Source organism: Misgurnus anguillicaudatus, unplaced genomic scaffold, assembly GCF_027580225.2.
Source record: "Misgurnus anguillicaudatus unplaced genomic scaffold, ASM2758022v2 HiC_scaffold_29, whole genome shotgun sequence".
NCBI lineage: Eukaryota > Metazoa > Chordata > Actinopteri > Cypriniformes > Cobitidae > Misgurnus > Misgurnus anguillicaudatus.
The window spans coordinates 4,131,493-4,153,914 of NW_027395279.1; the positions used below are offsets into that span (position 1 = coordinate 4,131,493).

At 40.9% G+C, this 22,422-nt stretch overlaps 1 protein-coding gene across 1 annotated transcript; it reads right to left on the bottom strand.

Annotated features, from left to right (window-relative positions):
* Positions 1-1,184: 1,184 nt before the first annotated feature.
* LOC141362863 (cytochrome P450 2K1-like) lies at positions 1,185-21,446 on the bottom strand. Its single transcript, XM_073865122.1, has 9 exons — positions 21,188-21,446; positions 11,241-11,403; positions 7,687-7,836; positions 7,437-7,597; positions 3,381-3,560; positions 3,131-3,272; positions 2,860-3,044; positions 2,513-2,654; positions 1,185-2,420 (listed from the first exon to the last, which is right to left on the bottom strand). The coding sequence occupies exons 1-9, from the start codon at positions 21,383-21,385 to the stop codon at positions 2,212-2,214; spliced, it is 1,530 nt and encodes a 509-aa protein (XP_073721223.1). The 5' UTR covers positions 21,386-21,446; the 3' UTR covers positions 1,185-2,211.
* Between the last annotated feature and the right edge of the window lie 976 nt (positions 21,447-22,422).

Here is a 22,422-nt window from a genome sequence, read left to right on the forward strand (position 1 = left end):
AGTAGGTGGGAGTATAATCCATAATATCCAAATCCCGATGTTAATTCTGTGAGCCATGATAACAGTATAGAGTATATCAGCGAAGTGACTGCTCTCCTGCTCTCTAGCTACCTGGTGGGTGGAGACCTGCGAGTGGGGTGGTGGGCAGGAAAATTCAAACGGAATGTGACAACAAGGCTAGTTACGTCACAACGGAGCTGATTTTGAGACTCAATGCAGAGGACATTCAGAAACCTGTATCTTACTCAAATCAGCATGGATGGATTTTTTTCCAAGTTTGTATGCGTGTGGAAGCACCAGAGACACAAAATAACACCCCAAAACTCAGAAAAAGTGAGTTTTTCATAATATGGGCACTTTAATGTGCACATTTAAAAAGTAGTGCATTACTTTACTCGTTACTTCAGAAAAATATTATTATTATGTAATGCAAGTTACTTGTAATGTGTTACCCCCAACACTGCTCTCCACACAAGAGGCATCTAGAAGCTGTAATCACCAACAAAGGCTTTTCTACAAAATATAAAATAAAGTGTGTTCAATACTTATTCCCTGTGTCATTTCACTTTATTTATTATGACCCAACTTGTATACTTAAATGTTCTGATTTCTTTTGTATGAATTCAATATTTGGCTTGATGGCTACATCTGGTGGAATTTCTTGTCAATAGCCCACTTAGAAATCCCCTTACTGATAAAAATGCTGATATGTCAAATACTTATTTTCTCATTTCTTACCACAGCGAGGATGTAAGAAGTCTTTTGCTTTGGACAAATTAGAGCAAGCATTACTTGCATGTGTATCACACTTGTCTCTTTTATCATACCAGGTTTGATTTTGTAACAAATGTCCAGCAGGAAGCAGCATCAGCTCATTTAACTCTTTCGCCACAATTGACGAGATAACTCGTCAATAAAGAGAAAACGCTTCCCTGCCAATGACGAGAAATTCCGGCTTTCCGCAATACCGCTATTATCCACCGCAACTTATACAACCCGGAAGTAGCGCCTCACGTGAAAGAGAAAGAACTTTGTGTATGTTTTAAAGATCGCTCTGCATCTGATCTCTATCGAAAGTCCCTCACAAAAAATGGAATTATCTCAGCTTTTTCTCAAAAGTGGGTGTTTTTGAAGAAACCTACCCATATTTGAGAGGTAATAAAAAGAGAACTAATGAAGCTAGGATGAATTTTTTTCTGTTCTTTCATTTGATATATTGTTTTTTATATATTTAAAGAACAACATTTTCTGAAAGGCATTACATTTTTGTGAAAATTATGAAAAATGCTGGTGCTGGCTGGCAACTTTTTTTTTTAAACGCTGGCGGGGAAAGAGTTAAAGATTTCTGACTTATTTTATGCACATAATGAAGAAACTGTGGTGAAATGAGCAAAAGTCGTGACTGATTAGCAGTTTTCTGATCAAAATACAAATGAAGCTGATTTGATTTTCTCTTGAAGAGTATTTTATTTAATCATTGCAAAAAGATCATGTTTCTGTGCTCAACTGCTAGATCATTGGGTTAATAGCGAGAAGGTCATGGGTTTGATTCCCAGTGAATACAAATACTGATAAATGTGTAGCTTAAATGCCCTGTAAGTCAGTTTGCATACAAGTATCTGTCAAATGCATAAATGATCTGCATATATTTCAAAAGCATATACATTTTTACACCAACTTGAAATACAATTGAATATGTTTAGGCAAAGAATGTATATGTGTAATGTAAAAGCTAATGAGATAATATAATAGTCTAAGAGTCTTATAATGGGATACAAGTGTCCAGTGGTAGCCGGTGACTTCTCTTCCGATTGGTGCAATTTCAAATTATGTGCATTGTGCTTCTTGTAAAAATACATCCCTGCTGCACAAACGTCGAAAGGGTTTATGAGAAAGAGACACTTATGTTTACAAAATACTTGCAAACTTAACACTAAACTCTGATTACACATGAAATGTAATGCGTATCTGGCAAACGTGAGCGCCTCTTTTATCATAAACCCCTTTGAAGTGTCTGCAGGAAGCTCATATTTTCACATGATGCACATAGATTCACATGACAGACAAACACATATTTTGACACACATGACAGGCTAAATACATGTTTCAATGAGCTTTGCACTCAAAAAAGAAGTCACTAGACCCACTGTAAGAGTCTTTATGTTTTACAATCATTAGGTATATACTGAACTAGTTATTCTGCAAATTTATTTATAACCTGAGGTTGTGTTTTCCTGCCCTACTGACTGCACACAGTTTGTGTGGTGAGGGGTTCAATATGAGACCCACAACTGGTGTGAGATCCAATTCATCTTCAGAGACTCCAGGTGGAGGAGTGAAGTGAAAACACTGAAGAAGAGAAGTGAAGAACAGAAAGAGCTCCATCCTGGCCAAACCCTCTCCTAAACAAATCCTGCGACCTGAGAGAAAAGATGGGAATGCGTTTGTAACAACATAATTGTTAAACAACATAAGTCAAATTGATTTTGATGTGAATAGCAAAGTTTATTACCTGCAGAGAAGGGCATGAAAGCGTCACGTTTGATCAGCTGACCGTTCTCATTGAGGAAGTGTTCAGGGTTAAAAGTGTCGGGCGTCTCCCACTCGCTCTCATCTCTCAAAACAGAATACAGCAGTGGCAGAACACACGTCCCCTAGATTTCAGGAAAAAACACAGACTACATTAGTGTGCTAAATACTGGGGTCTATACTGGATTTTGGTCTGTACTTGTCCGGAAGCAACTGAAAAACAAAAGGCTGTAAGTAAATTCAGAGAAACTAATGACACAAACTTTTGATAAGTTAAGCTGGACAACAGACTGTAAAGTGTGAATTTAATACAATACGAACAAGACGGACCTTCTTGATGAGATATCCATTGAAGTTCACATCACAGCTGGTTTCATGTGGCAGACTCATGGGCAATATATTCACCAGTCTCTGGATTTCATGGATCACAGCGTCTGTGTAAGGTAAATTCTTCCTGTCCTCTGTAACCGGTTCACGTCCATCAAGCACCCTGTCAATTTCCTCATGAACCCGATCTATGATCCAGAAGATCACATAGAAAATGTTTAATATCTTATCTTACTTTTGTAAATATAAAGAGAACAGTTTGACCTGCTATAACCTTGTATTTGAGGATATTTGGCCATGAGCAGTAAACCCCAGCGTAGTGTTGTACCGGTGGTGTCAGTACCGGCAGCAAACAGGTTTGACACAATCATGAGCAGGTTCAGATCATTAAATTGGGAATTATTTTCTCCAGATTTCTGTTAAAACCACCAAAAACATGCTTTATTATTATTTAGAGTGAGAATTAGTTTTAAACATACGTACATTTACCCACACATTTGATATATAAATTCATGATATTCTACCTCTAAGCTTTGTTTTTGGATGAGGAAGGCATCAACTAATCCTCTGCAGTCGAGAGGGTTTAAAGTCTTCCGCAAGCGATCCACCAGCACCTGTATTTCAGCATGGTATTTCTCCAAACTTTCCATTAGCAGTCTCCAGGTCTTCAGCAACGGCCTAAGTACTGGAAACACGTTGTAGATCTGCAGGTGGAGCCACACGATAAAATACAACATAAACATTAGGAGATCAGACTGGCTTTTCACAATTCTGCATTGTTGTAAAATTTACAGAACAATTATGCAAATTTGTTGCAGATTTACAGTCAATACATGGTACTACAGATGGTAGAGACATACAGAATTTGTTTTAAAGGTTTAATGTGTTTTTAGCTGCATCTACTGGTGTGATGCAAATTGCAACCACACTCAATTTTAAAACGCAAAGACAAGCTAAGGTAGCTGCAACATAGGCTGTTTCTCAATTCCAAGAACGAAAAGGACGGACTTGCATTCTCGTGGAGATCGGTCTTGCTAGGCGACCTTGGAAGAACAAACTCAGAAGGTCACGAGAACACACTTCTGAGAATTGAGATGCGTGCAATCTTCCTGTTGGTCACCTGTCCTCCGCCATTGTTTTGCCGCAAAGACTTCTGGGCCCTAAAGCGATTTCAACGTGCAAGTCTGCACTTGATGCATCTTCGATATCAAGAACACATCCCAGTATTTTCATGCGGCCAAGCCACACCCCCTCCACTCACTCAGACAAACAATCAATATTTGGTGATGGGCACTACGGCAGCTGTCACAGGAGGATAGGGTTGTCACAATGATAAAATAGTCGTCTCATTGCAATTGTTTGACCTCATCCCAATGATTTCCGATCACCGCAATGATTGCACATCTCTCTAAAAAAACACAAGGGGGAGCTGCAGCGCCCGTATAAATGAGACCATATCAGATTACTTTTAAATGTTATAATATTTACTGCCAGATAAACCTTGCAAAAGATTTAATTTAAATAATCACAACAATGTGTGAAAATTATTTCATGAACAAACAAAAATGTTTGAGAATTAAATGTCAAAGCATAAAAACAGTAAATTAATCATCATAACCATCAAAGCCCAAATAATCGTAATAATCGTCACAATTTCTTACACAATTAACCATCAGCCAAAGTCACCAAAAGGGTCTTAACTATGCATTGGAGGGTTATATTAATAATTTTATTGTTGAGAACTCGATGAAAAGCTTTAGCTCCAGGAAAAAATTTACATGTTACAGCAAAATGCAATAAACCACATCTCGTTGCCATCATGATCAAATTAAATACGTACATGTCACGGAGTGACAAAAGACAGGCGGAACTCTTTTTGAGGAGGATGTTTCCAGCCGGGAAAATTTTGGTGTAACACACGATCAGTTCCGGCTGCTCAGATGAGAAATCTAATAAGGAAATAAGCCTCAGGTGTCCGAGCAGAGAGCGGCGATCAGTGATTGAGGCATGCAGACGGAGGATGGTATACAAAAGGACTCTTTGAAGAGGAGAGGAAGAGTTTTTCTTTCTTTCTTTTGTAGGGAGACGGAAGCGTTTGGTGTGAGGGTGAGAGAGAGAGAGAGACAGAGAGAGTGTGTGTGTGAGAGAGAGAGAGAGAGAGAGAGAGAGAGAGTGACAGTGAGTGAGTTCGGAGAAGGCAGAATTGCGGTGGAGACGGAGCTCTATCGACTGGAAGTAGGAAAAGGAGTAACTTCTACAATACAGGATTTATGAGAGACGAAGAACGGATGTGCACATAACTGCTGAGAATGGGCTTTGGTCATTGTTTATATTGCCCAGTTCTGTCTTTGGTTGGCCACTTCCTGTGTTATGGTTGAGGAGAGAAGTGTGGAAGACGAAACCTCCTTCTTACGAATACAGTGCTGTTTATGCTTACTCCACTTATAGCTGCTTACAAGTCACTCTGACGCCAGGACACGGGATCCGGTTGGGGCTATGGACAAAAAGCCCTAGGTCACTGTGATTATTTGGATATCTGCAGTGTGTGAAAATTATTTTCACACACTGAATACCTTTTTGGTTTTGGTTTGCTAAATACCTGAGAGTGTAGAGCATGAGTTTTTCTAGTGTTTGTGCCCTTGACTGGGAGTACCGTTTAACAGCAAGAGTGGCGAATCTAATTAATCAGTATTGGAGTGTATGTTACAGAGCTGGACGGGGGAAAAGTGACTACCTGCATAATCACAATCACATGATTTTCGGTTGACTGGCGGAGAACTCGGTCAGGAAAGAGTATTTTCCTTGCAAACCTGTTACCATCAGGATTGGAGTTGATCCATTGAAAATGTGAGTGTCTCCATCTTTGCTGTGTTACTTGTTTAGAAGGAAAGCCATCCTCGTATATTTCCCTCTGCCTGCCTGCAAGAAGTGACATTACCTGTATTCACACTCTCACCTGGCCTAAAGTTGATCTATTACAGGCACAAGCTGTCTCCCTCCTTGCTGTGTCTATTTTGTTTAGAAGGAGAGCCATCCTCATATACCCACCTCTGCCCGCCTGTAAGGAGTGTCGTTACCTGTACTCACACTATCACCTGGCCTAAAAAGTGATTCCTTGAAGACATAAGCTGTTCCCCCTTTGCTGTGTTTATTTTGTTTAGAAGGAGAGCCATCCTCGTATACTCACCTCTGTCTGCCTGTAAAAAGTGCTATTACCTGTATCCACACCAGCACCTGGCTTATAAAGTTGATTCAGAATAAAGACGGGCCGGTCTGAGTATTTCACAATCTGCTCAGTTACTGGGACTTTCATGCACAACCATTTCTAGGGTTTACAAAGAATGGTGTGAAAAGGGAAAAACATCCAGAATGCGGCAGTCCTGTGGGTTAAAATGCCTTGTTGATGCTAGAGGTCAGAGGAGAATGGGCCGACTGATTCAAGCTAATAGAAGAGCAACTTTGACTGAAATAACCACTCATTACAACCAAGGTATGCAGCAAAGCATTTGTGAATCCACAACACACACAACCTTGAGGTGGATGGGCTACAATAGCAGAAGACCCCACCGGTTACCACTCATCTCCACTGCAAATAGGAAAAAGAGGCAACAATTTGGACCAGCTTACCAAAAATGCACGGCCTACCTGAGCATTGTTTCTCGCCATGTCCATCCCTTTATGACCACCATGTACCCATCCTCTGATGGCTACTTCCAGCAGGATAATGCACCATGTCACAAAGCTCAAATTATTTCAAATTGGTTTCTTGAACATGACAATGAGTTCACTTTACCAAAATGGCCCCCACAGTCACCAGATCTCAACCCAATAGAGCATCTTTGTGATGTGGTGGAACGGGAGCTTTGTGCCCTTGATGTGCATCCCACAAATCTCCATCAACTGCAAGATGCTATCCTATTAATATGGGACAACATTTCTAAAGAATGCTTTCAACCTTGTTGAATCAATGCCATGTAGAATTAAGGCAGTTCTGAAGGCGAAAGGGGGCCAAACACAGTATTAGTATGGTGTTTCTAATAACCCATTAGGTGAGTGTATATTATGTAAGGAATAATTGACGACGGGCCATTGAATTATAAGAAAATAATGCACACCAAGGTGGTAATGCGGCACGACGCGAAGCGGAGTGCCGTTACACCACATGTGTGCATTATTTTCAAATAATTCAAAGGACCGGAGTCAATTATTCCGCTTTTACCACGATTACCACAAACATTGCTCTGGTGCCCCTTTTTTTAAGACATTTAACAAGTTAGGTGTGCGGTTTACAGAAAAATAATCAACACCCATAGAACATTTCTCAGCCAATCAGAATGCAGCATTCAACAGACCCGTGGTATAAATATATATATATATAACAACTCCACTTCCATTGCTAAAATGCGTGCGCAGGCTATTTGACCACGTGGGATGTAAAAGGATTCATTATTCAGGAGATCCTAAAAAGTTACACATTGCACCTTTAATGAAAATAAATGAAACACAAGCTATTACTGCACATTTTTAAAGATGTGATCATATAAATTCCACAAACATCTTAATTAAGGCTAAATAGGAACCTCTATGGAAGCAGAGCCCATCATGCGGATTATCTGGTTTGCCCTGTCAACCATTTCGTTAAACTTTGGATCCTCATATTCGAACCGTTTTCCATAAACAATAGCTGAGATGATGTTAGAAACGGCATAATTTACTGGCTGGATTGTATTAAAAGGATTTCCTGCAAGAGATACAGAAACAAAGATCAGATTTTGTTAAACATCAGCACTCAAATTGGCATTTATGAACTGTACACTGTAGTTGATATACCTTGGAAGGTCTCAAAAACGTCCCGCAGATATCGCGTCTCCTGAATAATTATCTCTTCGCTCAGTTTCTTTCCCATCCCAAAGTCTCGAAGAGTTGAGAGAGCAAATCTTCTCAGGGTTTTCCACTTATCACCATTTGTAAAGATGATTCCTGCAGGAAAAAGTGCCTCTATTAGTTTGTGACATTTGACATTTTCATACATTTTGTTGATATGTAATCTTTTACTCTGTAATAGCTTTTATAAAACTTAAACTTACATACAACCAAGTTTAACAAATTATACTGATTCAATCCTTCTTTAAAGCTTTGTTTAGCTTGTCTAATTTGTTTCCAAAAGCTAGTCCATACTTTAATCCCTCTATCTTAAGTATGTATTGGCTGCGACTGAAAGCTTAGGCCACTGACTTGTTGCCTCATGAGGCAATAGGTGTGTTTGAGTTCATTTGGCGCTGTGCAGACCATTCGGCGAGGTTTGCCGGTTGCAGTCAAGGGAGGAGTTGAAGATGAGGCCGACAAATCGAACACCTGCTGCTTGTCTTAGTGACATGTGCACCATGTTTCCTTTTTGAATTGCGAATTAAGTGAATTTGTCAGGATCCTGTCAGGATCTTGTCTTGTATTACATTTAGTTCATTTTGACAGGGTTCTGACAGTACCATGCTTTATGTGGGAGATGCGTGGTTTTAGTATTGGTTTATTCTGGCCACGCATTCCCCGGGTCTCGTCACTTTTTCCCTGATCCCTTACATGTAATGATTTCCAGGTGCATGTAATTGATTTTGTCCCTATTTAAAGTCCTTGTGTTTGATGTTCTTTACACGTGCGTATTGTTTCTTCCCTGTTCCAGTCCTGTGTTCTTGTTAGTTTATATCAAAAAGTATTTTCGTGCCTAGTGTTATCTTGTCTTGTTATTTGTGCCGTTTAGTGTTATATATATATTTTGTCTAATTTAGTGTCAGTTTAGTGTCTTGTTCATCTTGTTCTCTTTTGCCCCCTCGTGGGTTTTTGTTTTTCTGTTTTGTGTTAAATAAATTATCTGTATATTCATCTGTGGTTTGCGTCTGGGGTTCATCCGATACCAAAACCTCACAGAAAGCACGTGTCAATACAGAACCCAGCGGACCAGGATAATTATTTCACCAGGCGTCCAAAGGAGCCAGCAAGCTCACCAGCTTTTCAGCCTCTGACAGGAGGAGGCTGCTGTATGATCCTTCGCCCTTGTGTTCCACGTGGCAGCTGGAGACTCCGGGTTCGATGAGGCAGAATTATAGACTATCTTCAACCGCTGCCTCAACGAACCTCTCACTCCCTCGGAAATGAGGATGTTCAGACCCCTGGGCTTTGTGGATCAGCTCCAGTACACGATGCACCGAGAGGAGTCCAGGGGTCCCACCAGAGTCACTCAACCTGTCCTGCTGTCATCCATCCCGTAGAGTCTAGCCTTGGGAGTATTAGCTTTTGGCAACCCGAGTCTTCCCTCTTCGTCCCCAGAGAGCTCCCCCCACCAGTGTCGCTTCGTGGGAAGCGTGAGAGGAGGATCTCCTGGGAGTTGACGTCTGGGGGGTCCTCCTCAGAGTCTGTCTTTCCCGCCACAGTGCCTCTTCTCCCTTCGGCACTCTCTGCCCCATGACCTAGGAGAAAGAAGAGGAAGAAGGGAGCTTCCTGTTCACCATCTTCTCCTGGGCCCGCACCGACTCCTCAGATAGCTGAAACCCCTGTCTCTGCGCCAAAGCTCTTGCTGCCAGCGCAGCTGCTGCAGCCAACAGATCTAGCACAGCCCGCGCAGCCACAGCCGCCTGCGCAGCCCACGCATCTCCTGCCAGCTGCAACCTTCCCCGTCTCGACTCTCCGGCTGTCCGCAGTGCCCCCTTTGTTGGTCCCTGTTCCCCTTCAACCCTCTAATCCTGTTCCCTTCTGTTCTGCCACTGAGTTATTTCCCCCAAGAACCCATGTCAAGCCTCCCAGGTCCTCCACAAGACCTCCACGGACTCCCACTGCTTCACCTAGGACTCCTTCCCACCCCGGACCACCACCTAAACTCTTTTGTTCCCCCACCCCCCTCCCTTGTTTGTTATTTTTTTGTCGCACCCCAATCCTGATCTTGTTCTTGCCTGTTTGCCCCTGTTAGTGTTTGTAATGTTCTCATGGTTCTTGTCTTGTATACAGTCTGTTATGTCTCGTGTTTAGTGTTCCCCCTGAGGAGCGTCTGGTAGCCGCTCCTTAAGGGGGGTACTGTCAGGATCCTGTCAGGATCTTGTCTTGTATTACATCTAGTTCATTGTGACAGGGTTCTGACAGTACCATGTTTTATGTGGGAGATGCATGGTTTTAGTATTGTTTTTTTCTGGACACGTATTTCCCGGGTCTCGTCACATTTTACCTGATCCCTTACTTGTAATGATTTCCAGGTGTATGTAATTTATTTTGTCCCTATTTACAGTCCTTGTGTTTGATGTTCTTTACACATGTGTTTTGTTTCTTCCCTGTTCCAGTCCTGTGTTCTTGTAAATATCAAAGAGTATGTTTGTGCCTAGTGTTATCTTGTCTTGTTATTTATGCAGTTTAGTGTTATATATTGTCTAATTCAGTGTCAGTTTAGTGTCTTATTCATCTTGTTCTCTTTTGCTCCCTCGTGGGTTTTTGTTTTTCTGTTTTGTGTTAAATAAATTATCTATATATTCATCTGTGATCTGTGTCTGGGTTCATCCGATACCAAAACCTTACAGAATTAGATGATGAATTTGTCAAAAAACAAACCTTTTAATAAACATTGCAACCAGAACCCTTTAAATTGAATATATTAATAGTAATATTCATTGTAGCAGCAAAATGGCATAGTTTTGGTCTAAACTCATCCAGGTGGATCGTAAGTTACAGTCTGCCACATTCTTGATGAGCGATTGTTCTCGCTGGCATGCTAGCAGACTAAGGAAAGGGCCAGCCCCTTCAAACTCAACCCGGTACCTACAGGCGAGGGAGCCTAGTGAGAGAGCGCCAGCACACTGAAGCCAGCACCCCCGTCAGGGAGGCCCCACAACCATCTTTCCCAGCATTGGGGTGTCAAAACCTCCAGCAACTGCTGGACGTTAATCAGGTTGGCCAAGCTGTGCCACAGCCGATGGCATTGGAGAGACGACCAGTTCAGTTGAAACACAATTTTTGTGAATTGTGTGACGTTAGATCCAGGAAGGTGTATTAAGGGCGGGGTTTTCTGAAGCGCTGTCGCGCTATTGGTCTGACAATGCAAACGCGTCTTGATTTTGGTTAAGAAGCTGGAGGATGGAGGCTATTGGCTCCCTGAGGCACGTTTAAAACCCTGGCTCGCACAGGCCCGATAGTGCAAAAGCGGCTATTGTCTCAGGAGTCTCAGGAGACAGGAAGTAAACCTAACATCGGATTCAGACGTGCCTTGATACCTTTATGCATTGGAATTATATAACATTGAAACATTTTTTCTCAAATTACAGAGCAACAGAAAACAAACAAATAGAAATAAATTAAAATAATTTGTTTAACTGATAGTCAACAGTAAAACGGTTGAAGTGATGTCTTACCGTGTACTTTATTGATGTCTTGGAATATGGGTGTTATGTCTCTTTCCCCAAATTCGTCAGCCTGGTTCACTAGTGCTTGTTTAACCGTCTTGTATCCGGCCAAAACCACAATCTTTTTGGGTCCAAGATGAACTTTGAACACTGACCCATATTTCTTGGATAACTGAACCGGTAAACAAGAGCAAGGAAAAAGTTTAAAGTTAAGGGACATGCATCTATACTCCAATCCTGTCTGACATTATAACATTACAAATTAAAAGCACTTATAAAAAATATTTTGTTGGGAAAAAACAAAACATGTACATTTTCAGACATAGTCCATATCAATGTGTAAAAGTCTTCAACATGTGCTCTAGTTTTTTTATTAGTATTACTAGTATTAGCTCACCCTTCATTCCACCCTGTAACAAAATTAGGAATCCAGACTTATTGGGTTCGGCCGAATACCAAATCCACTGTTTAAGATTCGGCCGAAACCGAATATCGAATCCTACTCGCATCCTTATTCCATTACAGGGCTCGCAAAATTTCTAAATCCCTGGTAGCCCTTTGGGCAGGCACTCTTGTTTTTGGTAGCCCGAAATGAATGCAAGTAGCCCGAATAAAAAATACATTTGTTTTAATGTAGAATATTGAGACATCTATCGAAACACAAATAACACATACAATTACAATCATCAGTACAAATATTTTCTTCTAACCGAAGTGAAATATCAATAAACTTCAGATTCTGAATCTGAAATATTAACTTAAGTCACAGAAAAGAAAATGCCACTTGATTTTGATTTTATGTTTAATCTGCTATTCTTGTTCATCTCCACGTCAGCACCTGATGTGTGTAATCAACGGCCGCGTGACATCGACCAGCGCACTCAAGCTTAGGGTTCGGTTCGGTGGAAAAAAAAATCTAAGGGTGTTTTCACACCTAGTTCGTTTGAGCCCTCCAAACGCTCTCAGAGCAGTTCAGGGTGTATATGTGAACAAACCAAGTGATCTCAGACCCCCCTAAAAGCACCCAGAAGTGAACCGAACTCAGACCACATCAGGAGGTGGTCTGAGTACGGTCGCTTTTGGGTTCTTTTGTGGTTTGATTTCTTTTTGATATGTGAAATCAATGAGGTCCCGGTCCGCTTTGCGTGTTGTTTGGACATTGTATTAAAATCAACTGCTGGACAGAAAGCTGGGATCTAAGTTCTTATGAAGTTGTGATGTGAACAAGAAAAGGTCTGAGATCACTTCAGTTCTGAAGAGGACCAAAAAAAGAACTGGGTCCTCTTTTGAGTCCACTATATTGTGAACACCAAAAGGACTGAGGTCACATTCAGGTAGTTCCTTTTCTGGTTCACTTTAAGTAAACTGGGTTTGGTTCTTTTAAACTGAACCATATGTGAAAACACCCTAAGATTCGGCCGAACCCGAACCCCATGAAAAAGCCCAGTATTCGGCCGAATCCGAATCCTGGATTCGGTGCATCCCTAAACAAAATCAAAAGAAGCAAAACACTTTGTACCCGTTCAAACATGATCCCGGTTACACAGGTGTAAATCAAGTTACACAGGTATACAGGTGTTGCTTAAAACAATGTCATGTGAAATTATTTAGAGAATGTTTGTTTATTAATCTTCTAAGCATTCATTCAATGTATTGTTTGTCAGACAGCCCCATTTAGAGGATCTGCACAGGGCACACATCACCTATTCAGACTGGTTATGGGCATCTAATTTGTATTCTTTTGTCCTTATTATAATTACCCTGTGAAAAATACAAAAGAAGCAAAACACTTTGTACCCTTTCAGATATGATCCCGGTTACCCAGGTGTAATTCAGGTTACCCAGGTATACAGGTGTTGCTTCAAACAATGTCATGTGAATTTATTTAGAGAATGTTTGTTTAATCATCTTCTAAGCATTCATTCAATGTATTGTTTGTCAGACAGACAGCCCCATTTAGAGGATCTGCACAGGGCACACATTATCACCTATTCAGACTGCTTATGAGCATCTAATTTGCACTCATTTGTCTTTATTATAATTACTCACAAATTTCTATGCAGCGTTTAATTAATCTTTTCTTTGATCAAAATGTCTCACTTCACCTATACTTTGACTTTGTTTCAAATGCCTTTCTTCCAAAAAGAAACATACAGGTAAATATTCCTAAAAACATCTCTCTCATATCCCAATAGCATCGTGACAACAGGTGTAAAGAACAGCTATTATTTAAGCCTAACACACCATCAAAACATGACAAATAAAGGGATTAAAACCAAACTCACTTCATAATCACATTTAAATATAAAAGGCAAATAGTTAGGTCATGTTTTAACTTCACGATACATACACTCACCTAAAGGATTATTAGGAAAACCTGTTCTTATTATTGCAATTATCTAATCAAACAATCACATGGCAGTTGCTTCAATGCATTAAGGGGTGTGGTCTTGGTCAAGACAATCTCCTGAACTACAAACTGAATGTCAGAATGGGAAAGAAAGGTGATTTAAGCAATTTTGAGCAGGGCATGGTTGTTGGTGCCAGACGGGCCAGTTTTTCGAAATCTGCTCAGTTACTGGGAGTTTCACGCACAACCATTTCTAGGGTTTACAAAGAGTGGTGTGAAAAGGGAAAAACATCCAGTATGGGGCAGTCCTGTGGGCGAAAATGTCTTGTTGATACTAAAGGGTCAGAGGAGAATGGGCCGACTGATTCAAGCTGATAGGAGAGCAACTTTGACTGAAATAACCACTCGTTACAACCGAGGTATGCAGCAAAGCATTTGTGAAGTCACAACACACACAACCTTCAGGCGGATTGGGTACAGCAGCAGAAGGCCCCACCGGGTACCACTCATCTCCACTACAAATAAGAAAAGAGGCTACAATTTGCACAAGCTTACCAAAATAGGACAGTTGTACACTGAAAAAAAATGTGGCCTGGTCTGATGAGTCTCGATTTCTGTTGAGACGTTCAGATGGTAGAGTCAGAATTTGGCGTAAACAGAATGAGAACATGGATCCATCATGCCTTGTTACCACTGTGCAGGCTGGTGGTGGTGGTGTAATGGTGAGAAAGATGTTTTCTTGGCACACTTTAGTGCCAATTGGGCATTGTTTAAATGCCACGGCCTACCTGAGCATTGTTTCTGACCATGTCCATTCCTTTATGACCACCATGTACCCATCCTCTGATGGCTACTTCCAGCAGGATACTGCACTATGTCACCAAGCTCGAATCATTTCAAATTGGTTTATTGAACATGACAATGAGTTCACTGTACTAAAATGGCCCCCACAGTCACCAGATCTTAACCCAATAGAGCATCTTTGGGATGTGGTGGAATGGGAGCTTCGTGCCCTGGATGTGCATCCCACAAATCTCCATCAACTGCAAGATGCTATCCTATCAATATGGGCCAACATTTCTAAAGAATGCTTTCAGCACCTTATTGAATCAATGCCACGTAGAATTAAGGCAGTTCTGAAGGCGAAAGGGGGTCAAACACAGCATTAGTATGGTGTTCCTAATAATCATTTTGGTGAGTGTATATGTCTGTTGCTAAAGTTGTTATAACTACCTGCTTTTCAAACTGTTTAAGGCAGTTATGTAATGCTAACTTAGAAATAACCTATAACGTTACCACAATAACACAATATTAAATAAGTAAATATTAATAAACTTAAATTTATCATCCAGACTTTGAGTTGTTGCATTCCCACATGTCAATGGCAATTGTCCAGTGTAATGCCTGAAATGGAAGTCAAGCCCTGCAGCTTTGCTGAAAAGTGGAAGTTGAGTGACTTATGCTGCATTTACACCAACCGTGGTAGAGGCGTGAAGTGCGAGTGATTTCAATGTTAAGTCAATGTGAAAGCACGTTGACGCACGGAAGAGGTGTTCGGCGCGGCGCAGAAGACACAGTTCCGCCTCTTTCGCGCGTGAAGCTTGCGCGAAAGGCGCGAATTGAGCGTTGTGCGTGGTGCTATACGACCCGGAGCTGTACCCGGAGCTATACGACACAAGTTCTTATTTCTATAGAGGAGACAGATATAAAAAGGACCTCGCTTGGAAGAGTATCAGTAAGGACATTGGGCAACCTGGTAAGTTGTAATACACCCGCGTCGTTTATTTCCCCCCTATAGTAAGGTTACCAAATACAAACTGGTAACTCTTTTGATAAATGCACAATCAACATCAGTCATCTTGCAAACAGACACTCGCACAACAGTTGCCCCTCCCACAAGAAGCAGAGTTTGCCTCTGACGAGCATCAAATGCTTGCTTTTTCCGCGTGTCTACTCTGCTCTACAAGCGCGAATGCATCCAAATTGTTCAAGTGGCAAACCACGCGCGGTAGACGCGATTTTGACGCCTGAAACGCGGTTGGTGTAAACTCAGCATCAGTTGGGAAAAGGGCCTATGGGGAGATCACAAATGACCAGTGTCTTATATGGTTAGGGAACTAACCTACTTTTAATTAATAGACAGACAAACATGACAAACATGTGCATAATTTTATGACAAACATGTGCATAATTAAAAGATGAGGTTGTGTTATTGATCTGTTTGCCCTAAAAACACAGAATACACTTTTACTTAAAGGCGGAGTCCACGATTTGAAAAAAAAACGCTTTGGAAAAGAAGACGGGCCGACTACCAAAACACACTTATAGCCAATCAGGAGCGTGTCTACTAACTGACATCCTTGCCGGGTTGCGTATGTGTGGGGCGGGTCTATCAACAGAAGGTCCAGATTCTATTGGGGTAGGGGCGTGTTTGTTTAGGGGATTTCAAATATCAACATTTGCTTTCAAACATCATGGACTCCGCCTTTAATGCCTTAATTAAGTTAAATAATATTTTTCTTAGAGTCTTACTATTACTTTGTAAAAAAATGTAAAATGTTTGGACAGATCTTGTTGCTTTTGACCAGCAGGTGTCTCCATTTATACAAATATTTTTGTGTGTGGATTTATACAAATATTTTTGTTTGTTTGTTTGTTTTTGTTTTTTGAAATGAGTTTTTCCTTTAATATGTATTCACACTCCATCCCAGTAGGTGGAGGAAATGCACCAAAAGCTGGTTTGCCAACCGCCATTAAACATAAAAAAAGAAGAAGACCTTTACCCCCCTCAGTGGCTCCTATCACTGTGTTTAGAATAAAAATGTATTAAATTTTACTCCTCTCTGCAAAAAAATTTAAGTAAACATATAAAAGTTAATCAATATTTCTCCAAATATCCACACCCCTGCTGGACCAGCATGGGAATTATGCTGGTCTATGCTTGTTTGCAGGGCCGGTTTTTGCTATGGGCGCAATCTATTTGAGGGTGCACGAGCGTACTCAAAAAAAAAATAATAATCCAAGCGTTTTTTTTAGACAAACGCTCATTTCCATCTCAAGTTAGTGCTAAGAGTCATACACAGGTTGTGTGCGTGTCAGAAGAGGCACGGGAGAAAGGGGCGGGGAAACAGCTTGCGACTGCAAAACGCTCGCTCGCCTTAAGGGGGGCGAGTGAGGGATAGACTGGTCCCAGACCAGAGGCCATACAACACAAACTGCTGCGTCTGCTTCCAAAATCATTTTATTTTTCATTCCTAAAATTAACATAGACCCATATACCTACGAACATGTTATCAATTGGATTTTGTGAGAAAAAAATCTGTAGAGTCAGTCATCTACGTGACTCACGTCACGTGACACCGGTTGATTGACGGGCGAACGGACGTTGTTGTTGGCAAAATGTAATGCAAAGTTAATGATGTCGAGTCTTCATCATCATCACGCCATGGATCAAATTAAAAGACCAAAGAAGCCATAAGTTGCCCAGATCAGAAAAATAAGAAAAGAAGATGAGGAAAAATGGGCAAAAGATAAAGGTATGCCGATTTCTACGAGCTAATGTTATTTATATTAGCCTCGCTCTCTTGCTAATATGTTGCTATTAGCCACAGAACACGACTGTTTTTTTGTTCTGTTTTAGTTTTGCTGAACTAGCAACTATTAGAATTGAGGCACCATGTCATGCAACTAAATTCACCCATAGGCAACACACAGTCTAGTTTGTGTTTGCAACACAACAAGTGCAAACTCACACAGACCTCCTGACTGTGTCATTTTTTATTGCTATACGCTATATGTGAACTTAAATAACTTCTAATATAAATTGACATGCCATTTTGTAAGCTACACAGTGATATAGCTTTTTAAATAATTTGTAGTGTATGCTTAGCATTTGTTAACATCCTATAAACTAATAAAATGTGTGTTATGGTCATTTTAATTGGGTAACTGATGCATGTGTGATGTAAGTGTATCTAACTTACATATTGGATCTTAATTGTAAATTCAGGGGCATTTCTGAAATATTTTGAAGTTAGAGCACCCACTGGCAAAAATGAGGAGTCAGATACTTCAACAGCAGCCACAGACATGGTTGTGGAGTCTGATGAGGAGTGTGTGTGTGTGTTTATATACTAGGGTGGCCATTCGTCCGGATTTTGGCCGGACAGTCCGGATTTTAAGCACGCTGTCCGGCGTCCGGCGCAGCTTCAAGCCGGACGCTTGTTTGTCCTCCTTTTTGGGGTTGCGCTGCTTAATCAGCATAAAACCCGCTCTAAAATCTTTATTAGGACGTCGCACGCAGCAACAGAGCGTAATGCCGTAAGATCTCTAGTCAAACAAACGATTGGCTGAAAACGGTGTCAAATAAATATCTGAAATATCATTGGTTAAAAACGTAAACAAGCCTCCATGTGCTGGCTACGTCATATCATCACGTTAACATGCCGAAACGCCAGACCTCGTTTAATCCGGAATGGACAAAAGAGCACGAATTTATTGCAAAAAGCAGTAAAGACACTTTTCATGGATTTTGTACACTGTGTCGCTGTGATGTGGATGTTAGTAGTCAAGGGAAAGCCGCCATTGACCGACATGCCGGCACGGAAAAGCATAAAAGTAATCGACGAGCTGCAGGTACGTCTTCCCTGAGGTCATTTTTTCGAGAAGCAAGATCACCTCAGGATGAAAAAATCTATGCTGCAGAGCTTTGTAAAGTCTATCATGCAGTCAAGCATCACCAATCATACAGGAGTGTAGACTGCGGGGTAAAAGTTGACAGAGAGATCTTTAGTGACTCATCTACAGCGAAGGGGATGACCTGTGGAAAATCAAAAGCTAAGGCTTTGTGTGAGAATGTCCTAGCGCCCTACTCCGTATATATACACTCAGATTACATCAAATTAAACAATCTGCCGTTTTCGGTGGCAACGGACGCATCAAATAAAGGTACGACCAAGTGTTTCCCTATTGTACTGAGATATTTTCACTTTAAGGAAGGTGTGCAACATGCACTGTTAGATTTTTATAGTGACAGCAACGAAACTTCAGAGGCTATAACAAACCAGCTTCTGGCTAAACTGGAGATTTCTGGTCTTGATGTAAAAAACATGTCTGCATATGCAGCAGACAACGCCAGTGTCAACTATGGAAAACACAACAGTGTTTATCAGAAATTGAAACTGGCTCAGAAGGATGTGCTACCTGCAAACTGTTTAGCCCATATCCTACACAATGCAACAAGATATGCAGCAGGCAGCCTGAATTTTGATGTTGAAAATGCTGTGCTCAAAATTTACAGCCATTTTAGCATGTCAGCAAGCAGAACAGCACAGTTAAAGGAATTCTGTGAGTTTGCGGAAGTGGAAGAATGCAACCTGCTACGGCATGTCGTCACAAGGTGGTTGTCCCTGCTTCCATCTATAGACAGAATACTGAAGTATTGGATGCCCCTGACCAGCTACTTTCAGAGGGAAGGTGAGGAACAATGCTCCCAGTTTTTGTGGAAATGTTTTGGAGAGGAAAGCAATGAGGTGTCTGAGACATATTTTCTTTTCCTCAGTCACATTCTAAAAGTGTTTTCAGACACAATTGAAGCACTTGAGGCCAAATCGTTCAGCATAACGTGTGTGTTTAAGGTAATGACTGAACTAAAACAGAAAATTGAGAGAAGGATGACAGACAGGTTCTTTGGCTTTACTGTGAACAGCAAACTCAAGCAGCTACCCCCTTACCTGGCAAATAAATGTGTGGAGGATTTTCTTGTTTTCTATGAAAGAGCCAAGAAATACATAAGTGAAAGATACGACTTCTCTGAGAACAGCTTTCATAGCAAAGTGGCAAAGCTTGACCTCACAACTGCTGTGTCATATGAAGAATACAGTGATGCTGTCCAGGTCTGCAATCTGAAAGACATTGATATGGATGAACTGTATGAGGAATATGCCATGGTGAAAGCTACCTTCACCTCTCCAGAAATGGAAGGTTGCCACAGTGAAGAGCGATATCTGAAACTGTTTTCCAAAGCAGCAGAACCACTTGTGAATCTCAGGAAGATCAGTGCCTATATTTTCTCCATCCCATGCAGCAATGCACACACAGAACGAATCTTTTCAATGATGACATCTGCATGGAGAAATGAGAGGAATCGTCTGGATGTGGACAGCGTCAAAGCTGAGCTCCAAGTCTGTGTCAATTTCACCTTTCCCTGCACAGATGTGTACAAGAAGTTTCTTGGAAACAAAAAAACTCTTGGATGCCGCCAGGAAAGGGCAGAAGTATTGCAGATAGACAATCAACTATTTGGTGAGTACATTAGTCTTATGTGTTCTATGTAGTCTTATGTGTGTTCACAAATCTGATGCAGCTAGTTTACAGTGTATTGTATTTAATGAAGCATATAGGCTACACTCATTTCCTCTTAAGCCAAATTGATCTCTAATGCAGCATTTTGATTTTATGAATGGGCTATATGAAACATAAATATGTATTGGGTTTAAAACAATACAGAGTTTTAAGGCTGATAACACTCCCTGTTTTATGTGTACCGCAGGAGATGAACAAGCCCGGGGCAAAGGGGGCTTGCCTTGGTGGCCATGATGACCCTAGAGGTGCTGTTGTCGCCTGAGCTGCTGTTTTTTTTTTCTAAGAACTACAATGTGTATTTTTTATTTTTGCATTAATTATTTGTTTATGTATTCCAGAAGTCCAGATATGTTATGTTTTCTGGCACTGTGCCAGTCTGCCAGATTATTTTATTTATTTTATTTATTTTATTTCCAGAAGTCCAGAAATTTTGTGTTGTCAGGCACTGTGCACTTTGTTTTTGAAACAATACAAATTCTTTGAACAAACACTTTTTTGCCTCTTCTTTTACACATAGGTCTACATCAAATTGTCCGGCAATGAATAGATTAGGCTTTTTCAGAATCACTGTATCATGATACCATAGATATAATGGACAAAATTGTATTACGAGTACATTGTAGGTGCGAGTCCTATGCAATCATTCTTGCCTCACTAAATGCCGCAAAGTGTCCTCCTTTTTGGTTGTATGGAAATGGCCACCCTATTATATACTGTATTACATTTATTTATCTTGTTTTTCTCTGTTCTTGTTACCTTTTTGTATTTAAGATTATATATAATAAAATAATACATGTTGGTGGCGGGATTTGGGGGTAATTCTTTTTTTTCTGGGGGCGTCCAAGGGATGGTTCGCCCAGGGCGTAAATCTAGCCAGGACCGCCACTGCTTGTTTGATACTGGTTTAGCTGGTGGTCACCAGCTGGTTCGGTGCTGGTTTAGCTGGTGCTAATGCTGGTTTGGTGCTGGTTTAGCTGGTGCTGATGCTGGTTTAGCTGGTGTTCACTAGCAAACCAGCACCAAAACACAACATATTCTGGTCTTGATGGTATGCTGTTTTTTTCAGCAGGGAGGTTAACAAACATGCTTGTTAAAACTTGTAAGACGTAAGTGAAAGCTTTTAATGTATTGCTATTAGTTGCAATAAAAATCCCTAAAGGCACAACTGCTGTACACACCCATTCTACTGCGATTGTAATTGGAAACATCTTTAAAATGAATAAAAATATAAAATCCTACTCACATTCCAGAGGCTCACATGAAGTTGTTTAAGGTCCAGAATATGCAGGTTTCCCACGAGTGGCAGTGGTTTGGGTCCTGGAGGTTCTTGATCATCTTCTGGAGACTTGAAGCAGAAATAAATAACCAAAAGCAGCAGAAGAGCAGCGAGTAAAGCTCCTGTGCTGGAGACATTCAGGAGAAGTGTTTCCACTAAAGCCATAATAAAAGAGATTAACACACAGCTGTAGTGAGTCTTCAGACTGAACAGATAAGAATTTATGCCAGGAAATTATTTGGTCTAAAACATGGAGGAGGAGCCAGAAAAGACTTGCAACACAAACTCAAAAGCAGTATACTGTCAGTTGGTCCACAGTGGCCACAAAAGTATTTGGATAAGAATAAAACTTACGCATTATGGTTTAAAGCAGGGGTTCTCAAAGTTTACATTCAAAGGTCCAAATCTGAATTCTCATCATTTTCATAGGTCCGGAAAACTTTATGTAAATCATTTCTTTATATAACAAATCAACACAAATAGTTTGGGAAAAACATAAGTGTATTTTGCATTTAAAGTAAAAAAAATATTTTAAACATAAACACAAGAAATATGCCAAAAGTAACCAGGTGCAAAATACAGAGCAACCTAATTAGAGAAATGGCACAGTTTGTTCTCCATCAGATGCATAAACCATGGCAAAAAAGTGTGGTTGGTAGGCAGAGACACTGACCAAAATTAGGGGTGCACCAATAAATTGGCTGATGATCCTTGCTATGCTTCTCAATGAATTACTGTGAAATGCCGCTACATCCAAAAGCCAGGGGGCGCTCTCGTGCAGAAACTCAATATGAGCTGCAGACGAAGAACCAGACACACGCAGCTCCAGGCAGGGACGGATTATGGCGATGATGTGCCCTGGGCACAGATCTCTCAAAGGCCCCCTTTACCATTTTTTTGGGCAACAGGGTTGCACCTGTATGCACAGGGCTCAAGTGTTGGTTCGCCTCTGCCTGTATGCCCCATCATACAGGATTAACAATGGCACTAATACGCGGGGAGAGAATGCACACAATATTCTGTACTTTCACACCACAAATTGGTTTATTTATATCTCACTAGTATCTGTCAACATACTGTACAACATACTCCATCAAAAAGATGAGCGGAGCTTTTCACTCAAAGTTGAATATTTTTGAACTCTTGACGCTCAGCACTGAGCGCGAATAAAACCCTGAGCGCCGGTTTTCAGCGCGGAAAAA